Consider the following 26785-nt stretch of genomic DNA (forward strand, 5'->3'; position numbering starts at 1 on the left):
TCGCTGCAGTATCTATGCATCGATAAACATTAGCTTAAAGTTAGCATAAATGTCGAGTATCGTCGCTTCAATAACTATGCATTGATATACAGTAGCTAAGAGTTAACAGCAATGTCGGGTATCATCGCTTCGATATCTATACCTTGATAAGGTTTTGTTTAACTACGCTTATGTGGGGGGCATTCATTTTATGCGGTTACAGCTGGTCAGAGTAGTAGTGGCACGCAGTGTGTGAGGCAGTATGATAGGCCATGTTGTTCTGACCAGCGGATCCCCGCTGTTATATCCTCGTTGGTATGTCCATCATATCCCGCTTGCTACTACTACCCGCTGTCCAGAAAAACAGGCCCGCTGCGCTCCGGTGTGAGCTGGTCCTGTCCGCTAATCCCTGGAGTGTGTGCGGCCCGTGGACCGGGTATGCGGAAGCATCTTACTGACATGCGTCGGCTGATAGATTCAGGGTAGTCGGCCCAAGTCCAGTAATAATGTAGTTAAGTCCGTATGGTAGTAGCTAGTGTGTCCATAGTTGCCTTCGTACTCCATCGGGTATATAGTGGTTTAAGGTGTCCCGGTGTTGTGGTTGTGGTGGTTCTGTGTCCGTGGGCCACCGGCCTTCAGCCCGGGGCCTTAGCAGGCGCCCGTGCCCTTCAGCCATTGATCCTATCAACAGGATCGTGGGTCCTGGGTTCTGCCGGGTCTCGGTGTTCTCCCAGGAGGTATGGCAGGCTACAGAGGGGTTCCTCATGGTGGGCGCCCAGCCCAGAAGAAGTGCGGGCGGTTTCACAGGCAGCTCCAGCCACATGAGTAGTGTGTCACATAGAGGGGCTTTAACACTCAGCATTCTTTATGTCACCAAACTTTGGAGCCGCTGCATGTTTGCAGCCTTGTGTACCTTGCTAGGTGGAATCAGCAGTCTGTTTCAGGTTCCGCATCTCATTCCCCGCACACGTGGCCTCCGCCATCTTGGCCGCGGGTCTTGGGCCTGCAAGGTGGGCTGAGATCGCCTCCTCGTGTGGTTTGAAGCACAGACCGGGATCACCCCCCCGGTCCAGAGGGGGGGGGAACAGGGCCGGGCCCGCCGATGTGCCCTGTGGGTTCCGGGCTCCGTTGGGCAGGATAGTGGAGCGGCGGCCGTCCGCTCCACTCACCGCCAGGCAGGTACCTGCTAGTTGCTGCCAGGGACCCGTCCTCCGGGGGACTGGAACTACGGGAGCGAGCCTCTCCCCTGCCCCGGTAGCCCGTGTAGGTTGCAGGTCGTGTTAGAGGGTCGCTGGGTCCAGCTAAATTCACGATTTATCGTGGAGAATAGGTATGTTGAGCGGGAGCTGTGCTTCCCTGCGACCGCTCGGCTCGGCGGCCCGGCCCCGCCCCCTTATTTTTTTATTTCACTGCAAGTCCATTAAGGCATCCAGTTGTCTGTTGGAGGTGCTGGGAGTTGGAGTAGAGAAGGAGGGTTGCTGATTTTAGGCCTTAGTTGCTATTAAACCAAATTTGTTGGTACCTTTTTATAAATGAATTAATAAGTGTTCTTGGTAAAACTAGGAACATTTCCAATTCCCCCTTTTTCTGTACTATTAGGAAAGAATTTAGATGAACATTAAGCACTCAACAGCTCGTTACAATGCAAAATGCAAACTGTTGTTTTAAGACAATGTGTTTTGTGCCCCTAGAAACAAATATTTCGTAACTATGCAAAAGCAGACAGAGCAACGAAACAACGTTTGCTTGAGAATAAAAAATATTGCATGCCGGGGCTAGTTCTGATATGACGCACAGCCGTATAAATGAAATTGGATTTTCCAATAAAACACTGAAAACTGAAAATAACATAACTTATATTAACGTTGTTTCTTCGTGGAAAGTTTTCCAACTTTTTTAAAACCACACCCCTTCAGTTAAAGAAAACAAACAAACATTTCTTAAAGATAAAATCTTTTTCAAGCCTCCAACCATCACTAGCCGTCGGCTCCTAGCAGGTGAGGAGGACCTTATTATTAGTATTACGATTATTATTGATATATGGTGCCAACATATTCTGCAGCGCTTTACAATATTATGAGAGGGGGAATTTTAACAATAAATGAGACCGTTTTATACAAAAATAGGTAGATGAGGACCCAGCTGAAACGATGGAGCATGCATGGGATAGGCATAAGGCTATCCTAGACTTAAGATAAGGCCAGGGACTAATTAAAAGTATTTTGAAATATTGGGCAGACTAGATGGGCCGAATGGTTCTTATCTGCCGTCACATTCTATATTTCTATGATTGAAGACCATGGGTAAATCTGATGGGGTTAGACAGTCTGTTCCAAAGGAAAAGAAGCCGCCCATGACAAGTCCTGCAAGTGTGAGTTAGCAGTAAGTGTGTGAGCAATGGACAGGAGAAGGTCACCGGCAGAGCGGAGAGACTGAAGGGACATGCCTATGAATTATTGAAGAAATGTAACAGAGGCTAGAGTTGTTTAGAGTATTTTAGGTAAGGGTTAGTAGTTTGAATTGACGCCTATAGGATACTGGAAGAAACATCAGCTTGGTGGCAACATTGTTTACAAAACAAGATGACTGTGGCCATAAAGGACAGGTTCAAGTAAGTTAAAACCTACCTTCCCCTGCACTCCCGGGTGACCACACTGCAAGTCAGGCAGTTATCAGCTGTTTTTTTTCCCAAATATGCAAAATCCCCAAAGGTGATGGAGCCTCTTTAAACGTATATTAAAGATTTAGCAGGTGATATCGCAATCTCGTTCTGCTCTAGTACACAATGCATTGGAGGAAGAGAAGGAATAGAAAAAAGAAAAAATGTATTTCAGATTCTCCTCCTTATGATGTTCAGTGAAACAAAAGCACAGACTTGATTAACTTGTTTGTTTTTTTTTCTTGTTTTTTTTTCACGTAAATTTTTTTTTGACTTTGGATGTCCTTTATATCACTTGGGCATTGTTGTACATTGTCTGTTTGTTTGTTTTGTAATAGTATTGTGCTAAGTGTGGACATGCAGGACTGCACTCATTGGTCGAGAGTGTCAGCTGAACTCTGTCAGTGAGTGCGTGCCTGCACAGCCACACTTAGCTCAGTAGCAGGGACTTCCTACCGGGGAGACAGGTGCCCTGTCTGACCCAGATACATTGTCAAACCATCCTGAAAAAGTGGGCTGTTGTTTTTTTTTATAGTGCCTGGAGTGTTGCTTAAATATATAGAGATAGATATGTATTATTTATTTTGTATACAAATTACCATACATTTTAAATTGGATAATGCGTATTTTATTTTATTTTTTCAAGATTTGTTAAAAGAACACTATAGTGTCAGGAATAAAAAAATAAAAATAAGTGTATTCCTGAAACTATAGTGCTGGTATGGAAAGCATTTGAAGGCTATTGCGCATGTGAGGCTAAACGCTGCACTGCTCTAATCAGCATGTCCTCATAAAAGTACATTGAATCAATTTTTCTCTATGGGGAGTGTTCAGCGCCTTCATGCAGGGTGTGGAGATGCCCAATATGCACGCTGTGCAGCACTGACCCAGGAAGCACCTCTAGTGGCCGACTGAGTGACTGCCACTGGAGGTGTTGCTAGGCAGCAATGTACACACTGCCTTTTCCATGAAAAGGCTGTGTTGACCTTAAAAGGACTGCAGGGACATTCTATAGATACCAGAACAACTACATAAAGCTGTAGGTGTTCTGGTGACTATAGTATCCCTTTAATGTCCTTCTGTTTATATTACTTCCCTTCCTATGTGCTAACCTGTTAATAGGTGTTCGCCAGTGATAAGTGTTATTATTACAATGTAGGAAACGCTACATTGGCCTATATGTTCCGGCGCCACTGCATCTTCTAAAAATGTGCCTAACTGCTCCTGGTTAGAACAAGTCTTGTCTGTGGTTGATATTTGTGCACCTGTCACCTTTCCCAGTAGCACCAAAATGGAATGAGTTAATTTAAATATTTATAAAATGTTCTTTCTTTCTCTCATACAGCCATGAAAGCTGATCGAAAGCGTTTAAAGTCTGAAAAAACAGACCTGGTAAGCCAGATGGAACAGCTTTACTCTACCCTGGAGAGCCGGGAGGAGCAACTACGTGACTTCATCCGGAATTATGAACAGCATCGAAAGGTAAGTACAAAGGGATGTGCATTAACCCCTTGAGTGCCAAGGGCAACCCAGTGACATACTAAATGTGTAAAAAAAAATACATTTTTTTTCTTTCTTCAAATCTGTCCTCTGTATGAATAATATATTTCCATTTATCAGCGTCTGCAAAAAAACATTTTTTTTTCGGAGGCTATTACAAAACCGAGCATGTTTTGTACTAGGCACCTGAATGGGATGTTCCGAGACATACACTGTGTCCAGCATACAAACTAATCTCTTCGCAAGGCACTCTCAACGGAAGTCTGCCTTCACGTCAGTATGTACATAAAGGTAGCATTGTAAGAATTTTTTTTCCCCTCTGATCTCCAGTCTACAACGCACTATTCATATCTAATCAAAGAGGCGTTTTAGAAAGCAGTGCATGTATTGTTCAATTTTTTATTTTATTTTTCTTACACAAGATTTGTGCTGCTTATAATCAGAGTTATTAAATTTCTTCAAAACGGGGGGCAAAAATAAAGTATGCATAGCAAGTTCAGTGAGAGCAGTTCATCCTTTCTGCCGTTTAAGTCTGGAAATATTTAAAACCCACCCAATGACTGCATTTATAAAGCATGTAGATTACATTTTAGGAAATTATTTTTCAATCGTATACCTGAGGATAAATTTACTACTAATGTACAAAAAATAAAAAAAAATATATATATATATATATATATATATATATACTTAGTGTGTGTATACATTTTACCATTGCCATCCTGATGAAAGCCCATGTATTGGGGCTGAATCGTTTATATTTTTAAATGACGTAGAATAAGTTATATTTTATTTTTACTATCAACAAGTCCTTGGAGTGCGGTAATTTCTATATATATATATATATATATATATATATATATATATATATATATATATATATATATATATATATATATATAATTTTGTACATTTATCCTCAGGTATACGATTGAAAAATAATTTCCTAAAATATATATATATATATATATATATATACATACACTCACACACAGGTATTGCCATCCTGATGAAAGCCCATGTATTGGGGCTGAAACGGCGATATTTTTAAATGATATAGAATAAAAGATATATTTTATTTTTACTATCAACAAGTCCTTGGAGTGCGGCCATTTCCAATCTTTTTTTTTGTATCTTTTGCCTGACCAACACCGGGCAATTACTCTCTAATCCAGGAGTGCAAGCATCTTGGATATATATATATATGCAAGAAAAAGTATGTGAACCCTTTGGAATGATATGGATTTTTGCATCATCTAAGTCACAACAACAGACAATCACAGTCTTCTAAAACTAATAACACACAAAGAATGAAATGTTGCCATGTTTTTATTGAACACACCATGTAAACATTCACAGTGCAGGTGGAAAAAGTATTTGAACCCCTAAACTATTGACATCTCCAAGAGCTAATTGGAGTGAGATGTCAGCCAACTGGAGTCCAATCAATGAGATGAGATCGGAGGTGTTGGTTACAGCTGCCCTGCCCTATAAAAAACACACACCAGTTCTGGGTTTGCTTTTCACAAGAAGCATTGCCTGATGTGAATGATGCCTCACACAAAAGAGCTCTCAGAAGACCTACGATTAAGAATTGTTGACTTGCATAAAGCTGGAAAGGGTTATGAAAGTATCTCCAAAAGCCTTGCTGTTCATCAGTCCACGATAAAACAAATTGTCTATAAATGGAGAAAGTTCAGCACTGCTGCTACTCTCCCTAGAAGTGGCCGTCCTGTAAAGATGACTGCAAGAGCACAGCTCAGACTGCTCAATGAGGTGAAGAAGAATCCTAGAGTGTCAGCTAAAGACTTACAAAAGTCACTGGCAAATGCTAACATCCCTGTCTACAATACGTAAAACATTAAACAAGAATGGATTTCATCTGAGGATACCACAGAGGAAGCCACTGCTGTCTAAACAAAACATTGCTGCACGTTTACAGTTTGCACAAGAGCACCTGGATGTTCCACAGCAGTACTGGAAAAATATTCTGTGGACAGATGAAACCAAAGTTGAGTTGTTTGGAAGAAACACACAACACTATGTGTGGCGAAAAAGAGGCAGAGCACACCAACATCAAAACCTCATCCCAACTGTGAAGTGTGGTGGTGGGGGCATCATGGTTTGGGGCTGCTTTGCTGGGTCAGGGCCTGGACGGATTGCTATCATCAAACGAAAAATGAATTCCCAAGTTTATCAAGACATTTTGCAGGAGAACTTAAGGCCATCTGTCTACCAGCTGAAGCTCAACAGAAGATGGGTGTTGCAACAGGACAATGACCCAAAGCATAGAAATAAATCAACAACAGAATGGCTTAAACCGAAGAAAATACGCCTTCTGAAGTGGCCCAGTCAGAGTCCTGACCTCAACCCGATTGAGATGCTGTGGCATAACCTCAAGAAAGCGATTCACACCAGACATCCCAAGAATATTGCTGAACTGAAACAGTTCTGTAAAGAGGAATGGTCAAGAATTACTCCTGACCGTTGTGCACGTCTGATCTGCAACTACAGGAAATGTTTGGTTGAAGTTATTGCTGCCAAAGGAGGTTCAACCAGTTATTAAATCCAAGGGTTCACATACTTTTTCCACCTGCACTGTGAATGTTTACATGGTGTGTTCAATAAAACCATGGCAACATTTCATTCTTTGTGTGTTATTAGTTTAAGCAGACTGTGATTGTCTATTGTTGTGACTTAGATGATGATCAGATCACATTTTATGACCAATTTGTTCAGAAATCCATATCATTCCAAAGGGTTCACATACCTTTTCTTGCAACTGTAAGTGCTACTTTTTTTTTAGTTTGGAATTTTTCTCAAATAGATCATCAAATGCTACATGTTTTATACTTGTATAAATATAGTCACACTAAACCTGTAGTAGAATCTCATGGTGAATATACAATGTTTTATTTTAACACACTATTTTTATTTAATTAATGTAAAGACATGTTTTCCATAGGAATTTTTCTATAGCACAATTAACTTGAGTTTCCTATTGAGTCTAGGCAATTTGTAATGAGTAAACAATTTTTTTTCATTAGGGATAGGCCGAATGATTTCCGCTAATTATTAGAACCGATATTCAACATATTTCCGACTCAAATTTCCCAAAACTACTGATAACACTCACCTCCTCCAGTCACAGTGCGCCGCCCTCTCCATGTAGAAAATCCTGCAGCCAGCCAATGAGGAGCCATGTTGTGACCTCACATCACATGCAAGCTCAACTGAAGGCAGGGTGGTGAGACCGTGAACGTGAATCATTTACTGGACTGGGTGCCTGAGAATGATTAGTGTAAATTACGTCAGCATGTTTAGTTAATGCCAGATTTATGTAGAAATTGTGTTACTTTTTCAAAACTTTACGTGTACAGAATATCGGCAAATCTGCCCAATGACAACTGATAATTGGAATTGGCTCTGGAAAACGGATGCTGGTCAATCCATACTTTTTTACTATAATTTTTTTTTATAATTGTGGATATTCATGGTTTTAATGGTTTATGCTCCATTTTGCGCAAATGTATTATAAACACTAGCAAAAAAAGGAATTTGATCCATGCCTTGCACGCCCTCTTGAACTCAAATGGTTAAAGTTGAATACTGTTAATGGCTAGGCTCGTCCCCCCCTCCCCCCCTCCCCCCCCCCCCCCCCCCCTTTGTCTAGAATGCACACTTAGGTAATGTCTGTTACATCTCCAGCTAAAGAGGCTTTTTGACAAACATTTGGCCGGCCCCAGATGTTGGCCTCTTCATCAAGGTGGTGACACCCCTCGGATCCTTGTTTTGGAAAAAGGAAGCATTCACAGGGTGTGAGAACCGACAAACATACGTTCTGTATGGTTTGCAGGAAATTAAAGATAATTGTGTAAGAATTTTTCTGATGTCTACGAACTGTCAGAGGGAAAAACAAAAACACCTGAATGTAAACGGCTGTTCTGTTACCACATCTCTAGGATAGTGATACATTAGTTTGGATTTGCAGATGAAGCATCAGGGGAAATTTTGTTCACCAATAGTGGTTGGTCATCTAACCATCTTCGGGTCATGTGTGCTTGTAAAAAAAAAAAGGCTTCTATATTATCTATGTTTAAAAAAAAAAACCCTGAAAAGAAACAGTGCCCCCCAGTAAAATATATAGGACTGTGTAAAAGATTTAAAAACAAAAAACAAAATCAAATATGGATAAGGATCCAGGGATGATGCATTATGAGAAGTAATAGAGGCAGCCAGGTTGACTTGGTGTTACATCTCACTTTGCACCAGTGCCATGGCTTGGAATTTATGTAGGCAGTATACTTGTAAAAGGAAAATTCAGGTGTGACTAAAGATAATTTTATGTTTTTTTTTGTTTGTTTATGGACACGTTAAAAAAAATATATATATAACAAAATTTAATACAATTCCATTCACACTAATTGACCGTAGTGTTTTTCGAGGTTGTAATCCGGACTACATCAAACATCTTTTTGCTAATCCGGAAGTTCACCGCCACTTTCCAACCTCAGACCCATTAAGCATAGAATGTGCTAGTGACAACTCCATCAATTTTTCTGTGACCCTCTCTAAGTAACTCTGTTTAGATGGAAAAACATTGAACCAACGCATTTCACCAAAGCTGGGTGATTGTAGAAAGATTAGAATGGTCTTTGTATTATACAACCCATGTACAGTGGCTAGTAGTTCTGCATCTGCAGGTTAATATGCATTATGTAGTTTAGCTGAGAAATATACAAGCAAGAAATTAAAGATGGCTTACAGGCTATTCCTTCTAAATATGCAGCAGTTCTGTTTATCTTAACCAGAGAGAAAAGGGTCACATTCTGTTACACATATTGCCTCAGGACTAATCATTTCTATGCTAAACAGGGGAACCCAAAAATGTCCACACCTGCCTCGGTGTAATAAGCAAAGTTATGATACAATACAATGTCCCATAACGCACAGAAAAATGAAAGTCATCTTCTGAAAGTCAATCTCAAGTCATGTCTCTGTAACTCCCCTCCTTTATTAGTTGATGACAAGACATGAAAAAGACCCAACAACACTTTGAAAATGTTCCTGTTAGTGTTGCAGCTCTTTCATTCTACTTTTGCATTTTGGATCTTGAGTAAGGACTCTGAAGATTGCATGTATGTTGACTTAACAGCCTCCTTAATTTTGTTCTTTTTCCCCTTCTTTCATCAAGTCCAGATATTTTATCTTGCCAGTTGTATTTTGTTTTTATATGTGGCCATCTTACAGAAAACCGCATAGAAAGAGAGGAAACGGTCATAAGACTGTAAAACTGCTCATGATGTAGGTGTGCTAGGGCAACTTGAAAATGTTGTCCCTCTAAGGATTATAAATGGACTGGTGACACCATGTTGAGACACCAGACATTGCTGGTAGCCGTGCTTGGAAAAACACACACAGCATTTCTGAATTTGTGGGTGACTGGCAATATGGCATCTCTAGTTAGGAAGCAGTTTTTCCTTCTGGAGTGGCAGTTGGGTAAGCCTTCATACTCTACATTGCTGCTATGGAGTAATTGCTAGGATTTGGTATTTAGCAGAATCTCTTCTAGCAGGGAGAAAGCAGATGATCTAGTTTTAGAACTATAATGAGGCCAAACTTTACTAGTTGCATATCTCTGGCACCATCTAAGGACTCATGTTAATAATAATTTGATACTTTGCTGAAGAACATCTGATCAGAATATTGGGGGCCAGGATAACTCGTACTAACCAGGGAAAGAGGGTGGGGAAAACAGAAAAGTTGATGCTCAATAGAAGATGTAGATCTGGCAGGTCACTTTGGCAAAATGCAGAGTTGGATGAAAAATTCCTTGGTCTTCAGGAATGCTTTTTAACGCAGATGTTGCAGGTTTTTCATTTAGGCAAAATTAAGATTTGGAGAAGGAAGATCTTGATGCGCATGGCCTTCATTTTTGATACAAAATTAAATTTGTGAAGGGAGTGTTGAAAAGGGCTGAGGAGGGAGTGGACATTGGATTATATGTTTAATTTTATAGATAATCTCCTCTTTAAAATGGTTAAATCTGTAAAATTGTCCTCCCGAAGTTCATGACTTTGGTTGATAACTGAGAAATGGGACAAGCATCATGTCTCTTTCAATGTTGATGCCTTACTCAGCTAAATGTTGTTGTAAAAATATTTATGGTGCTCATTTGTCTTTGTGCAGTGATTTATACATCTAACTAAGTGTGTATTTCTCTTCCACACGGATTAGTTACAGTGATTTATGGACTGGGCAAAGAATCCATAATCCAGGTTGAAGTAACATTTGGCTTTTAAAGAATATGCAATGAATGCAAATGAGGCTGCTGTATTCTACAAACCACTGTTTAATATTAAGCTTATGGAATATGTAAAGTTATATGGCTGTGAACATTCCAATATGCGTTTTGTTTGTTTTTTGTTCACCAAGCATTTCTTGTATGTACTTTTATTTATTTATTTTACATCTGGTTTACTTTCATTTTAGCATACTGTTTGCCTGTGTAGGTTTATCTCCTGCCTTTTTACAACAAAATTCTACCTCCACCCTTGTCAGGACAGGACAGCACAACACTCAAGGGGGACATAACTAAATATCAGTTGGCATTGTATGGGACAACCATTCCTCGTGGTCTCCCCAGGGTTAATAGTGAAGTGTACCATTCATTGTAGGGTGGTGGGGTGGGTTAGTTTGCAGAGATATCTATGGTGGTGTCTCACACTCAAGCCCCCCATTTGGTCTTCAGCTTTAAGCTGAGCACTGCTCAACATAAATTCACAAATGCTGCAGGCTGTAGTGGAGTAAGATGTATTGCATTGTTTGTTTAAACACATTTTTATACAAAAATCTGCTCGTTAGCTTGATTATTATTATTATTATTATTATTTATATAGCGCCATCAGATTCCGTAGTGATGTACAATGGGTATGTTTTGATCCAGAGGAAGGCATTGAGTTTAGTGTTAGCAATGGTTTATCAAAAGTGGGGAATATATCCCCCTTTGGCCTACAATTAGGCTGTATGAATTCTGTATCCCACACACCCACATACACTGGCTACATTAAATAATAAACAGGACACGTATGCAGTAATTACCTTTTAAACACTGAATGTAAGGGTAACCATTCTGAGCGTCTTGGACATATCCCTACTTAGTCTTTGAGTGCTCTTCGACTATATTGTTTTATTCCTTCTGTGGCTGTTTCCCTTTTTTGTTTTAAGAGATTATAGCTGGCTGGCAAAGTGTTATAGGAATTGTGGTCCTACAACAGCTAAGGTGGGACACCACTTTTGGTGATAAGGTCTTCAGCATTTCTTGTCTATTGAGTTTCACTGTGTATGACCTGTTGCTCAATTAGCCACTAATCTTGCATAAAATTGCCAAACCTAATAGCATGTCTTAACAAAACCTTCTGTTAACCTAAAGTGGCATTTCCGTAGGAAAAATCCTAAATGGAATATGTTCTGTAACAGTACATATTTAGCTCCCCAGCATATTAAAGGGACACTTTAATAGTGACATAAAAATATTACAGCTCTATGTAGTTGCTAATCTGCCTTTTTTATTTTTGGACAATAAGGGATTGAAATTTCTGTTACAGAACAGAATATATAAATGTGTAAAAATGTCATAAAAGTGGAACAATCACCGTAGAATCTATTAGGATTCCTGTGTCCTTGTAATTCTTAGAGTTGTGGTGTTTTAACCAAAACCAAACCAGCCTCACGTGCCCAGTCCATTTCTTCTTATCACTGCTATTAATCCTTCACATTTCGGCTGTTCTCTCCCCTTAACCCTTTCATTGCCAAGCATATTCATTTCAGGGTCACCTTCCCCGTGTCATGGAAGTCCTCAGGCTGCTATAAACTCAACTGATGGTTTCAGGTCTGTATTATGGGATAGGACTGCCCCTTCCCAGAATTCACTTTGCAACCCCAGCGTAAGCTCATGGGAGACTTCTTGGAAAAAAATAACAGTGCCAAGGCAAAAATATGTCAACACTATATCAAAGTAAATTTTGTGGCATATCTAATTACACACATTGGCTGAAATAAATACATTGGAGTCTTTGTTGCTATTTGTCATCACATTCTGTCCTGGGCAACACACATGTTGCTGTAATGCTTTGAGATTTGAAGAATGTTAAAGAAAATATATAAACCACACATGAAGAATGCAACATACATTCAAACTGCTATAGTAACCAAAAACGTGTGTATTTTTGTGTCAGGGCCCCCCCCCACCCCCTCCAAATCAAGATTTTTAAAATAATAAATGCACCTATAGTGAATTTAGTAGTTGCATAGTTACGTAGGCTGAAAAGAGACATGTGTCTATTAAGGTCAGCTTTCCTCACATTAGTTTTTTTGCTGTTGATCCAAAAGAAGGCAAAAAAAAAAAAACAATTTAAATACACAAACATGTATTCCTGACCCTATAGTGCTAAACCCACCATTTAGGGGGCTTGCCCCCGTTTAAAACTCACCTTACTTCCGCCACGCTGGAAATAAGGCTCTGACCCTTGCTCTGCCCCTTTGTGACATCATCAAAATGACCGATTTTTAGCCAATCCAATGCTTTCCCATAGCATTGGAAAGCATTGGATTGGCTAAGCTAAAATCGGCACTGGGCGGGGCCAAATGCAGTTTTGGACAATCCGGACCTCCTCATAGAGATGCATTGAATCTCTATGTGGAAAATTCAGCGTCCCCATGCAGAGCGGGGGGACGCTGAATGGCAGGGCTGCTTGCTGTGCTCCAGTGGCCATCTAAGGAGTTGTCCCTAGGGGCAATGTAAATACTGCTTTTTCTCTGAAAATGCAGTGTTTACATGTAAATGCCTGAAGGGAGCTATTATACTCACCAGAACAACTACATTAAGCTGTAGTTGTTCTGGTGACTATAGTGTCTCTTTAAATGCACACACCTGGCATCAGGTCATCACCTTCTGGATTTTGAGGAGAGCTTTTGGCTTCTCAAATCCTCTACTCCTGAGCTCTGGCACTGAATGACCCAAGGGGTTAGACGTTGATGCACCTGGGCAACTGGACACCTAGTCCCACTTACATCTGTCACCACATGGCAGTTAATTGCAATTTTATGCAAGAGTATATAGGCGGGTATTGTACACCCCTGTACATGAGATACAGGACTTTAGACCGGGGTAAGATACAGAAGCCAAACACTGCAGTATGTAGGCAAACTATCCTCAGAAAAAAATATTTACCCTTCAAATTTCCTTTACTCTATCTGTCTTTTTTCTTTTCTTTTCTATACTTTTTTCAATTTTATTTTGGTTTGTTTTGTTGAAAAAATCTTAAAATGTTCTGATGAATGTTACAGTTGCCTCAAACTGGTATCAAGGTAATCGCCAATCTTGATTTGCTTTTAAATCCTGTGGGATCTGCAATTATTATTCTGCTGGGATTGTCTTTTAATGGATGCACTTCTGCCAAGAAAAGGTCGTTCTAACAGTCCGCTAAAAGCATTTAATTGGTAAATTGTATTAGTGTGTCAACCTAACTGGCTTTGTATACATTGGCTGTTTAAACTGAGAACATCTGAGGTATTAGCCACTTTACTAAGCACGAAAACTCGGAGTGAATTAAAAAGATCTAGAAAATTCATAGCTTGATAGAACACACATTAAGTTTAATAGCACCCTATTCATTAACACCCAAGCCTTCGTTAGTCATTTACTTTGGATATTGTTTAAAAGTAAGTCCTCATTAAATCCTTTAATATATCCGTATTATGATTTATTGGTTCTTCAGTTTTGGAAGTAAATCCATTTAAATCTAAGTATTTTCTTGTGCAAATTCATTATGCAACTTTTATTTTTTTTTTATTTAGGATTGGTTGGAGTTGGTGTTGGACAGAATTGATGTAGTAACCCATTCTTCTACTGTAATATTGTACAAATTTAAGAACACACTTGGCATCAGACACAATTTCTGTAGCGCAGTGCTCCTACAAAAAAAAATTATAATATATCGTGGGCAGGTGACCAGGATCTCATCAATATGATCTGATTGTTCCAAACATTGAGGACCCACCAAATGACCCAGTGGTAAAACCACTGCACTAAATAATGGACTTCCTTCTCAGGAGCTTACTTTGAGATCTCTCACCTATAAATCTGCCCTTTTTTCTGGCAGGTATGCAGGCTGTTTGTGTAGAATATGAAGTACACCCTGCACAATGTCTGAGTTGGGTTTGGGCTGGTAGATAATCTCTACAGAGCTGCTGGTGTCCCATTTTATCGTTTAATGCCGGTCTTGTTGGCTGCGGACATTAACAGTGCACCCACTGTTGGTTTTAGAGAGCACCGAGGATCTTGGTCCATGGCACACCTGTCAGGGCTGTATTTCCTATCACCAACGGAAAGTTTGTCCTGGTCGGTAAAATATAGGTTCCTAATGCATGTTTTGTTAGAACATACATGCAATCAACATGATATTTTAGAATACCACATTTAAAGAGGAACTTTCTCTTTCCAGGATTTTTAATATTCTGTTTACTTATTAATTTTATTTTACAAATATGTATTTTTGAGGTGTGAAAAAATTAAATTAGATGTAGAAATTCCTCACCCCTTTATCCTACACCTGGATGCCTCCATCTTAGCTCTCTGTCAATCATTGTTATAAGCTTCTGTGCACTTGGCAGTCTGCATTGAGAGAAGCAAAGAAATGGAACAATGTTTCTATTTGTCCTCATAACACATACCGGTATGTGCCCTGTCTGAATTGGATTATGATACCATGTGCTAAGGCTTTAATATAAGTTAAAAGCAGCACTGTCTGGGGACTTTGTAGAAGTCGCAAAGACCCCTGACGGTGACATTGCCACTTGGGGTCCGGTGGCCGGAACGGCAGGCAAACTGAGGCAAGGTGCGTTCTCCTTACCTGAACCTGTCCCTCGCAGTCCCCGCCGTCTTTTCTGTGTGCCCTCTTAAGCTCCTTGCTCTTCATTGCCTTGAGCCAACGGCGCTGCTGTGATCTCATGCATGCATCAGAGTACAGCAATGACGCCTATGCAGGGTTCCACCTAGGCTGCAAGATCCTACATAAATAAAGGCAATTTCCTGCAGCTGTTGCGGCTAGGGTAGATTGACACTTCTAGATTATATCTTTATGTAATACTCATTTTTATTTATTTTTTGTAGACGGGTTGACAGTTCCGCTTTAAAAGCAAAGTAAACGTCTCATGGAAAGAAAGTTACTGCGTTTTATAGGTGATTTCCTTGCCCCAGTGGTGTAAATGTCAGAGATGCAACATTTCCCCTTTAACCCCTTAAGGACCAAACTTCTGGAATAAAAGGGAATCATGACATGTCGCACATGTCATGTGTCCTTAAGGGGTTAAAGGACTATTCTAAGCACCGTAACCAGTATAGACCACTGTAGTGGTTATGGTTGTAGAGGTAGCCAAACCATTTGACTTGCCTGAGGTCGACCAGGCCCCCACCACCACTTCTTCAGATAAAAGCTGCTGCACAGACCTCAAATAAGCTCCGCTTCTAAGCCCAGCAGACTGTAATGGTTATGGTACTTGTTCCTTTAAATTGTGCATCCTTTGCACACTTGGCAAGTATATAATAAACTGCCTTTTTTAATTTTTTTGCTAATATTTGATTGTGAAATATATTATATAAGAAGCTATTGTTAGGAAAAATATCAGCCTTGATGTTGGATTTTAATGTCTTTATGTTCACAATGAGCCGGTCTAAATGTGTGTAATCACTGTAGGAACAACATGTTCACCTGCATGAGCGATAAAATCTCAATTTCTTATTTTCAGTCTTTAAATGTATTCTGAGCCCAGTGTTGCCAGTAAAAAAAAAACCCAGCAATTATTTTTCCTTTCTTAATAAATGCTGCCAGAATCTCTGTTAGCAATTGTAATATGTTTTGCACTTATTTGTGGATTGACGTCAGCTTAACAAGGTTGCATTTATTGGACTTTCAGAAATACAACGGGGCACACATACAATCTCACAATAATTCTCAGAATAACCCTCTGTTATTTGTGTATTTTAACGGATATTTATATATGTAGATGTGTGCTTATAGGCAGGGATAAACTTTGTATTCTAGTGTGTGTGTGTGTATATATATATATATATAATATACCAAATGGAAGTAAGGTGCACTCAAAAGGTCTCTGTTTCTTCAAACTTTTTTATTTGTGTATCATATCAAAATTTGTCCCATCAACGTTTCGACCCAGAAAGGGTCTTTTTCAAGATCATCGGCATGATGTAGGGGCGCTTTATAAATAATAATGCTGTTGATGGTGGTATGTTGCTTTTATTTACTGTCAGTTTTCAGAATTACATATAGTGTCATTCTGAATGGGCCTGGTTCCCAGCCAAGTATACAGAGATAGGCCAGCATCAGTCCCAATCAGCTGTGAATAGGCAGGGAGATCCTGCCAGAGTGTATTCAGATCCCGCAGGCTGAACGATCGCACTCAGCCTCGTTTTTTTAGAATGGAATTAAAGGGCTCTCTGCGGTGTTGACTTGTGCTGCACAGAGCTCATCGGCCTGATTGGGTCCATTAAAAATGACTGCTCACACCGCAGTCTTCACATAGGCATATAAATGCCTTTTTAAAGAGCTTCCCCAGCGCTACAAACATCTCATGTAAAAGTCTGGGGCCTCTAAAAATGTGCATAGCAGATAGAGGCGAGCCCCAGGTATTCATTGATACCTGGGTTTTTCATGTGAGAAGGGATTTAACCCTGCGCATACACCATATATGCAGAACATTCTATGCCTGCCTACAGGAATTAGACACTTTACATAGGATTGCCCAGAATGCCCAATGGCGGGAAAGACACATTTGTTTGTGTATGTAGCAGAGCATCACAGCAATAATACTCTCCTCAAATGCCAACAATGTGGAGCACCTGGAAAAGGGGGAGATTAAAATACAGGGATTTGTGTCCAAACTAGGGACAGTCCCTCCGAAACAGGAGCAGTTAACAGGGATGACATGGGTGGGGGAGGGTTAAATGATAAAACCATTTGTGAGGATTGCGACTAGGGTTTGGGGTGTACATAGGTGGACAGGAAGTATGAGAAGATCGGTGTACGTACACTGATGAAACTCCATGAAAGAGTTTGGACGGAAGTAACAAGTTCTAGGAATTTCCTGTTTAAACGATACTTCCGCTCTCGCCTATGACAGAGCACAGAAACGATCCAAGGCAGGCCTGGCTTCTTTCAGCTGTGAATTAAAATTTGCCAGCTGTGGACACCTGCGTAAAATTGCACACTAAGCTTAGTTCGCCTCTGCCATCAGTACCTGCTGCTACAGCACAGAGGAACAATGCTGCCCTTTTGCCACTTTGTAACCTTTTCTATATATATCCGTATTATGATCATTTTTCGTTTTCTTTTTTATTTCTAATAAACATTTTGAATATGGCCTTAGTTAACTTCTCCTATATTAATGCTACATGCAATATTTCATATCTAATTGTATTATCATATAATACACATGCAATAATTTAGATCTATTTTTAACATTAGCATATATATTTTTTTTTTCTTATTTTTTTTTCAATATATATTTTATTAGTAAACAGTCAATGATATTTGCAACTGGAGAAAAGGGTTGAAGAGATGAGAAAAGTACATAATAATGAACATACAGAAATCAAAGAACATGCAATACTGACTGGAATGTTGTGTTTGTATTTTTTTTTTTCATGTAGTTCCAAATGTTATCAGATGGTTGCTACATATTTGTTATGTGTGCACTTGGATTTTTCAAAATCTTATTTGGTTAATGACTTCATGCGAGTTTTTATCTCCATTAAGTGCTGTTCCCTCTAGGGTTCAGGTTTTGGTTTGAGTTTTAGAATTATACGACATGCTTCATTCATTAATTCACCCCAGTCCTACCCAGCGGGAATTTTACCTTGAAAGTTAATTATCAATTACATAAAGCAAACCATAAACAGTCTTAGAATGTTTACCAATGTGATAGAAAGAGAGAGAATATCCCTCCTCTCTGTATGTTGCACTGTGTGGCTTTCTGCTTTTTTTTTTTTTTAAGTAAACACGAGTTGGTCCCCAAGACAGATAAATAAGGCTGATAAATAAGAATTACCGTGGGTTCTTCTTTGGCAGGTAAATTATATCCTTGAGAAAGTCAGGAGGTAAGCACTCATGAGTAGGGTGGTTACAAATGGCAGATAAGGATGCCGTTCGTTCACGAATGCAACACCATCATGTGTTTATTGGTATTTTATTTATTATTTTTTGTGCCTCCTTGACCTAATCCTTGTGTTGCCTTTTCATATAATGGTGTCCCTCTTTTCCAGATGCTCCGAAATGTTAAGTGTTTTGTATTACATGTAGAGCAAGGGGGGAAAAAAGTATTTTAAACCTCAGATATTACCCTCCCTTCCTTACGCCCCTCACAACGTCTATTAAAATAAGTATCCATATTTCAATTTGAATTGCTGGTAGAACTGGCCAAATTGAATTGGCCAATGCAATTATAAATGCTACTAAATGGTCTTAGATTTATCTGCATCACCACAAATAGGCCTGTCTGTAGAATACTCCCCAGTCTTGCCAAGCTCCCTAAATACAGGCAGGGACATTTTGTTTTTTAAATTTTATTTTTATTTATTAATACAGATGACCTATATTAACATGAATTGCATGGAGCAGAAAAACTCTAAATACTCAACCATACTGGTATTACATTTTTATGGCTCTATAGACAATGTGATCGTAAATGCAAAACAGCATGAGTCTGTGTAGTGCTGTCACTGAAGCGATTTGATCATTCACTTTATGTAGCCTGAACAAGCAGCTTTCCCATACCTCAACATCATTTTTCTTCCTCTTTTTTATTATGTATTTATTATTCTCGTGACTCCATCACAAATGCTTTTCTTCAAGGTCGTTTACAACATCTGCTTGACATTCAATGACATTCAATGTTCTGTGCCATAAATGATTAACATCTGGAAATAGTCACATGCACTTTGGGACCCATTGCTACAAAAACACAATGAAAGGTTGCCATTTGCCTTGTTAGAACTTTGTTTATATCGCAATCTGTAATTATCGGAACCTATATTAGCAATTGGTTAACCTAATGGTTTGCAGAGCCTCCTGGGAATTGTAGTTCAGAAATATGTGCAGCACTAAGATTTGAAATCACTGCATCTATATAAAACTGAAAGACATTGTAGACTGTAGTACAACTTTTGTATGTGTGGATTCATATGCTTGTTTCTTTTCCTGTTTGGCGTTTTTAGATTTATTTTTTAAATTGTATTTATTTTCATTGTTATCCAGAATGTTATTTTCACTATCATAAAGTGCTTAAAACATTGCCTGCACCTTCTGTCTTATAAATCTTCTCAACATTATGAAAAATTAGTAAAACAGTTATGTTACCTGGACATGCTTATACAGAGGTGGCATTCGTTATTATTAGGCAGGTTAAAACGTTCCTGTTTCCTACACAGTAATATACTGACATATATAAACATTTGTTCTGATGAAATGTACTAGATTGTAACCTCATAAGATCAGGATCCACTTCCCTTCTTCACCTGTAAGTAGCTACATATATGTTGAAGGTGAGCCTTTATAGAACGTCTGTAATCCTGTTAAACCGTGTTGCAGAATCTGCTAGTATATCAAAAGTAATAAAAATATTAATAAATCTCCATATGTTTAAGGGTCACTAGAGGCACTATAATATAATCTCCTGGTACCGTTCCACAGTAAGGAGTCAAACCATTTTCGATTGGTTTAACACTCACCTGATTCCCCCAGATTCCGCACTCTTTACAATCGTCTGTGTACGTTTTCATTCCACCTTTACTTTTGTCTCTGTTGGTAATTTTCTCTACAATCACTACGCTTTAAATAATATGTTGAATATTGTTTTGAACTGATTTAGAGAAGGGCAATCTCGTGTGACAGGTACACGTTTCCGGCTTTATTGCCATTATTAATCTTTGTAGTATTTCTTATTATTGGGCTGCCAAAAAATTGTAGAGCCAAATACAGTCCTTAAAGGGACTCTCCAGGCAGCCCAATTTACTTACCTGGTTCCAGCGCCGGGAGCCTCGTGAAGCTGCGCCCCCTATTTCGTCAAAATGACAAAATAGGCGGGCGCGAGCAGGGAGCAATCAGACGCTTCCATTTGGAAGCGTCATTGCTCCCTTGTGCGCATGCACGGCTTCGCCGCGCATACGCACATACTTCAGAGGGCGGCATACATGCCGCCCTCTGAAGTCCTGAGCGCACTACCGCACATGCGCGCGGTGTGCGCGGCCGCGAGCTGAGCTGACTGACCGCTCAGCTCGCGGTCTTTGCCCGCCCCCCTCCTCTGCTGACAGGCTGGAGCGAGAAGAGTCCTTAAAGGGACTCTCCAGGCAGCCCAATTTACTTACCTGGTTCCAGCGCCGGGAGCCTCGTGAAGCCGCGCCCCCTATTTCGTCAAAATGACAAAATAGGCGGGCGCGAGCAGGGAGCAATCAGACGCTTCCATTTGGAAGCGTCATTGCTCCCTTGTGCGCATGCACGGCTTCGCCGCGCATACGCACATACTTCAGAGGGCGGCATACATGCCGCCCTCTGAAGTCCTGAGCGCACTACCGCACATGCGCGCGGTGTGCGCGGCCGCGAGCTGAGCTGACTGACCGCTCAGCTCGCGGTCTTTGCCCGCCCCCCTCCTCTGCTGACAGGCTGGAGCGAGAAGGCGCGCACACAGTGCCTTTTCTCTCCTGCACACGTCAGACGTATTTTAAGGGCCCTGCATGATAGGAAGTCCCTCTGGTGGCCGTCTGAGTGGAGGTATTCCTATCTCTGAAAATACAGTGTTTACATTAGATTGCCTGCAGGGAGCTATATATCATACCTGAACAACTACATTAAGCTGTAGTTGTTCAGGTGACTATAGTGTCCCTTTAAGGGGAATTTCAGACTTGATTTGACAGACAATCTGTTGGATATGTCCCATTCTTACAATCATCACGTAATTAGAGTAGTTGACAAACATATTAAGGATATTTGGGAAACTGATGATGGACTCTTTTGTAACCGTTGCACATAAAGCAATGTCATGTAAAATTGGCAAATTATAACCTATTTCTACAAAGAGAGAAAAAGTTGGGCAACATTTTTGTTTTTTGTTTTGCTTTCGTGTTTTTTTTCTTTTGGGGGGGAGGGGGAAAGTTTGAACAGCTGTATGGCAGTCATTGTTAACCATTGTTTAATGAATATGTATTATAGGTAAATAACTATACGGGTGTGCAAAACTAGTTTGTGCATATGCAAAGTATATTTCCTTCTTGGTCGGAGTTCCTGTTTTTATGTATATGTGTCCTGTCCAGAGCGGTGGTTTTATGCTGCCAAGACTTTATGGGTTTCCTCCCCCCAAAAGACACTGCACGGCACTCAAGACTACCCCCTAACTTGAGATTGTATAATTTACTCTCCTGTATCATCAATGTCCATGCCAACCAACTTGGATGGCATTGATACACTGGGGGTAGGTTGCGAAGTAGTGGTTATGTTCCTTGGAATGTCTTTTAATGTGACTTAAGAATCCGTGTCAAGAAGGTATATCGATTTAATCTGTTAACATCTCTCCCTCCCCACATCTCACTAACTCGCTTCAGTTTCTCACCTCCATCTGCCACATATAACTTTTTAGACCAATCTTTAATATGTATGGAATTAATTTCATCTTTACTTTTCTGTTTAATTTTACCACACTCCCCTTAAACTGCAAGCTTGTTGTCTTAGTGAAACTACATGTTTGCTAGTTCACCTAGTGTACAGAGTTGCGGAATGCAATGGCACATTATAAAAATGACTTGTACAATTAAGGCTTAATCATACACAACTAGAACACTAGGGACACCTGGAACCTTCCGAAAGCTTTTGAGATCCATTCTTGTCCTGCCAATCCCAACTTTGTTCCCTGTGTCCCACTTGTAACACGAGTGCATGACACTTCCGCTATACTCAGGGCAGTAGGACAGTGGAGAGCGCACTGAAACAGGGTTCCCTACATGGCCTGCCCTCAGTGGGCTGGCCTGCTTTAATGGCAGGCAGTCTTGAGTGACCTACTAGTAATTTGGTTGGACCTGCCCCCTTTCTCTTCAGGTCTCTGCCCCCTTTGGGCACAGTTTGTGACACCGTATTCCCATCATCATAAACTTTTCAGCGAGCTGGAGTGGTTGTGATGCTTCGAGTAACACTTTAAGATCATTTACACTTTTATTCTTTCAATGTAGTTTTTTAAATTAATAGGATTAAGTATTCAGATGATCATATATTTTAGGTTTGAATTTCCAGAGTTGCTGTTTGCAGCCATGGTTGAGTTTTTAATATAATTTTCTCTAAACGGTAACAGAGACCACTCTGTAAAACTAAGCCATGTAATTGTAGGCACCAATCTCATTCTATCTTTCTGTGCCAGGAGTAACCCGGTAATGCAATATACCCAAGAGCCTACTCCGTTACTGAACTCACTAGAATGAAATGGCAATGTAAAGAGACACCCACAGGACCAGATGCCGTAAATTCTTCAGATGAGAACTAGAATTCATCATGTTTTGTATACCAGCCGGGTACAAAAGCAATAACCTGAGTTGGTTTATTGTTGAATGAATACTTTTAGGATCGGTATTCAACAACTCACCTTTACATGTAATCTAAGATTGCATTCAAAGCTCATCAGATATTTTGTTAGATCTCTGTCCATGAAACGTCTTTTAGTTTCGTTTGATTAACTAACACATGTATTGTTTTTGTTTGGGTTTTTTCTTTTTTCTTTTCCGTAATGGAATTCCCCGAGCAAACTGATTTATTTTCCATCTTGTCTGGTGCCTATATGAGCAGCGTGTCAGAGGGGATTGAGAACCAATGTGACACTAGGTCTAGGTGAAGGCTGTAATATTGTGCTTGTTTGTTTTGTGGGATTTTTTTTTTAATATTTTTTTTTTGTCTGTTTGTTGTTTATTCTTCCATTCTATTGGAGGGAAAGAAGCAAGAAATAGAAGCTGATTGTCGGTGTAAAGTATTGCATGGTACTATCACAGTTAGTGGGGTAATGAAATAAACAAAAATAAATCTGCATTAAAATTACAGTAAGAGATTGATTTAACTTGCAGTCATATGTCTAGCTTTTTCTATGCCAGACTTACTTTTTGCCTCCGTAGCTCTATGAAATATTAGTTGCACGGCTTCAGAAAGTTGCTGGAACCTATTCTTATGGGGTTTGGCTTCTGCTGGCTTAAGGCATAATTTTTGTTTTCCAACAGACATATCCTAAAATTCATGGAATCAATTTGAGATGTCACGGTTTATTCTCCTATTACCTGATTGGTGGGTCCTCTCACTCACCTGAATAGCCACTTTTTAAAAAGGTGTCTCACCCACTAAACCTTATATTATTTCATGACCCATTCTGATACAAATGGATCAATGCCCAGGTGAACATTGTTCCACCATAGTCTGTGCCTAGAAATATCTAATAATTCTAGGCATATATAGATGTGAAAAAATACCTCTAGTACATTGAGTTCACAGCCATGTCAATTCATGCCATGCCTCTCATCGTTACAAGGTCGATTAAAATTATATGATATGATAGTTTAGGGAAATCTAAATTTATGCCTCTGGATAAAACGGATTGATGCTATCGTATTTACCGAATTGCTGCAGAGGCATCCGTTTGAAAGGGGAAATGGAAATTACAGTTAAATAAGAATTCCACTTTTTTAATGTATTTTTTGTGCCACCATAATAATTGGATTCAACTGGTTTTCTGTTGTGATAAAACATGAAACTAAATGTTATGATAGTATCGCTACAAATGTCTGAGAATTGGAATTTGTTTGCTTTGTGATTAAGATCCACATTTAGTTATTGGACATAACAAAGATAAAGCCATCAGAACCTCGGATTCTTGTTTTTCATGATTAGTATCAAGATGCCTGCCTGTATACTAAATGGGTTTTCATTCAAGGAGCAGCCCTACCCCTAAAATCCCCACATTCTTTCTTCACGACCCATATTGCTGTTAGTAGTGATATTATGCTTTAATAAATTTGGATTTGGATTCGTCAATGCTGATTTAACTTACCCTGGTTAATATTGTGTCCTGTTCATGGTGGAAAAACAATTAATCAGAATATTGATGACTTTCTACAAAAAGTTCCATAATTTTTTCTAATGGAAGTTGGTACTTTAAAAATAACAGTTGCCTTTTCCCTCATCCATGTAAAACATTATGGAGTTGAGTGATTATTATGTAACTTGATTATTTGAGCAACTGCTTTCAGTGAAGATACCACCATCATTTCATGAAAGCCTCTGCTTCTAAAACACTGCAGTTGTCATTTGCTTTTTCCAAAAAAAATACACGTTTGGACTTGTCTTCCATGGTGACCTTTGGGTAATCTGGTAATTTGCATGAAATTGTTCCCTTACGTTTTGTCTATTCACATAGTATGGCACACTGTAAAGTAGTTGTTTTTTGTTTTGTGGGGAAAAAAACATCTGTCTACCTATCACAACACATAGCTAACGTATAGCACGCAATTGGGTTGTGAAAAACCAGAGGAAGTTATAGTTCCCTATTTGACATATAATGCGATGGATGCTTTTTTTTTAACTAGTGCTGCTTTGTTAGTGAATGAAACCAAAAGGGTACAGTTCTCTGATTGGCATGTTGATTAGTGGAACTGTGCAATGTTTGGAGACAATCTGTAGGCTTTAAAAATAAAGTGGACAAATTTTATTATTGGATTTAGAAAGTTGGGCACCAAAAACAATTTTTAAAGGCATGGTAAGTTTTGTTCTTAAATGTAAAATGATTTTTGGTTGTGTGGATTACTGTGTCCATTGCATATAAAATCACATTTTATCTTTACATTAGGTAGCCAAACTCCAAGAAAATCTGTTTTTAAAGTATATTCTGACTGTTGTTCGGCGTCGTGGAATATGTTGGGTGATCATGAATAGTTCTACTAATATTTTACTGTATTCAACTAATTAGTCTCCTTCTGCAAACATGGGTTTGACCCTACAGCTGACCTCCTGATTCCATCCTGTGTCAGCTGTCCCAGTCCACTATTAACGGACGTTCTCTAAAGTCTTCTGGAGAGTCAAACAGAGCTGGACCCATGCATGACTGCAGTGGATGGACCCTTATGGCTCCAGAGCTGAATATTGTGATGCCTTTTTTGCAACCAGTTATAAACCAGACGTTGCAGACATATGTACAATCATCTCCATGTAAATGAGTTACTAGCCTAGAGTGCCCAAACTTAGGGAGCGATACACACTTCAGAGGTGAATTAACCCACTACAGCCCTGGACTATGCAATTTCCTAGGTTTCTATTGAAACAATTCTATTGTATATTTTACTGATTAGTAAATTAAGTACCTAATATCAAGCAGTTATTCCTTCACGTAAATGTAACATTCTAAACCAAAACAAACATGTGAACACGATTAACAATACTTGAATTCCCCCGTATATCTTTTTTTTTTTTCTTGCACTAGAGACAGTGTGTATAGAGATACAGTCATGATCTTGTTCAAACATAAGCTAATCCAAACTTCAAAAAGTACCCAGAGATACATAAAGAAGAGGGAGGACAAACTTGTGCTGGGTATCGACACACTTGTACTCACTCTGGCTTCCAATCCTTTCACTTAATTTTTTCCTGTTCACCCAGTGCTCTTCACACTGTCTAGATCCCCCTTGTATCACCTGCTTTTTTTAATAGTCTTCTCACTTAATTAACCCCAAAATCCTACTGATTTTGCCCGATTTCTCCCCCCCCCCCCCCTTTGATTTGTGGGAATGGATACATTTAATAACTAGTCCTCATCCTAACTTATGCAGCAGTGGAGAGGGTCAGAATTCCTGGTAGTCAATGGGTGGTAAGCACAGTCTGCTTCCCATAGTGGTACGGACTGTGTCAATGATTTGCTCAGCCGTACAATAAATGAATGTGAGTGCTACTGCAAGGATACAAAGTCATACCCAGACAAAGTGTTCTACACTAAACTTCAAAAGTCAGACCACCACAAGAAAAGTGATCTCCTCTTCGCCTAACTACATAACTGGCCACCACACAATGGGACATAGTTACATTTTCATCTAATGATTTTAGATGGAGTGCGATGTCAGGGAAACATTAATGCTCTTCATCCCAGCCCCATATTACTCTGATTTACACTGATTTCCTGCAAAATTACACACGCAACACTGCTGGTAGGTAGCAGTAATATCTATAATTTATTGTTCATTTCTGGGGCCTGTTCTGTTGTCGTAGCACTAAAGCATGCAGTTCCATCAGCCTCCATGGTAATCTGGCCCTTTAAGACTGTAAGAGGTTTGATTAGGTCCCATCATCATTTCTTGTTTGCTTATGTCAAACTTATCACTATTACTTCTATTTCTATAATGTATTATATTGTATATCTTGTTTTCCCATTGTACAACTCTACGTGTAACATATTGATGCTATAAATATAGCACTAACTTTAAAACTCAGTCCAGCTTTTCCATGGGTACTGATTGGGAATGAGTAGCTGTGGGAATCGGTCTCACGCAGCCAGTCCCCTGTGTTC

At 39.6% G+C, this 26785-nt stretch overlaps 1 protein-coding gene across 3 annotated transcripts in view; it reads left to right on the forward strand.

The window, feature by feature from the left end:
- Positions 1-26785, forward strand: part of KAZN (kazrin, periplakin interacting protein) — a 594836-nt gene that overhangs the window by 533369 nt on the left and 34682 nt on the right. For all 3 annotated transcript variants that reach the window (XM_063436584.1, XM_063436583.1, XM_063436585.1), the window contains one exon: positions 3984-4120. In XM_063436584.1, the coding sequence (XP_063292654.1) occupies positions 3984-4120 (137 nt within the window). The remainder of the gene's footprint in view (positions 1-3983; positions 4121-26785) is intronic.

This window comes from Pelobates fuscus, chromosome 11, assembly GCF_036172605.1.
Source record: "Pelobates fuscus isolate aPelFus1 chromosome 11, aPelFus1.pri, whole genome shotgun sequence".
NCBI lineage: Eukaryota > Metazoa > Chordata > Amphibia > Anura > Pelobatidae > Pelobates > Pelobates fuscus.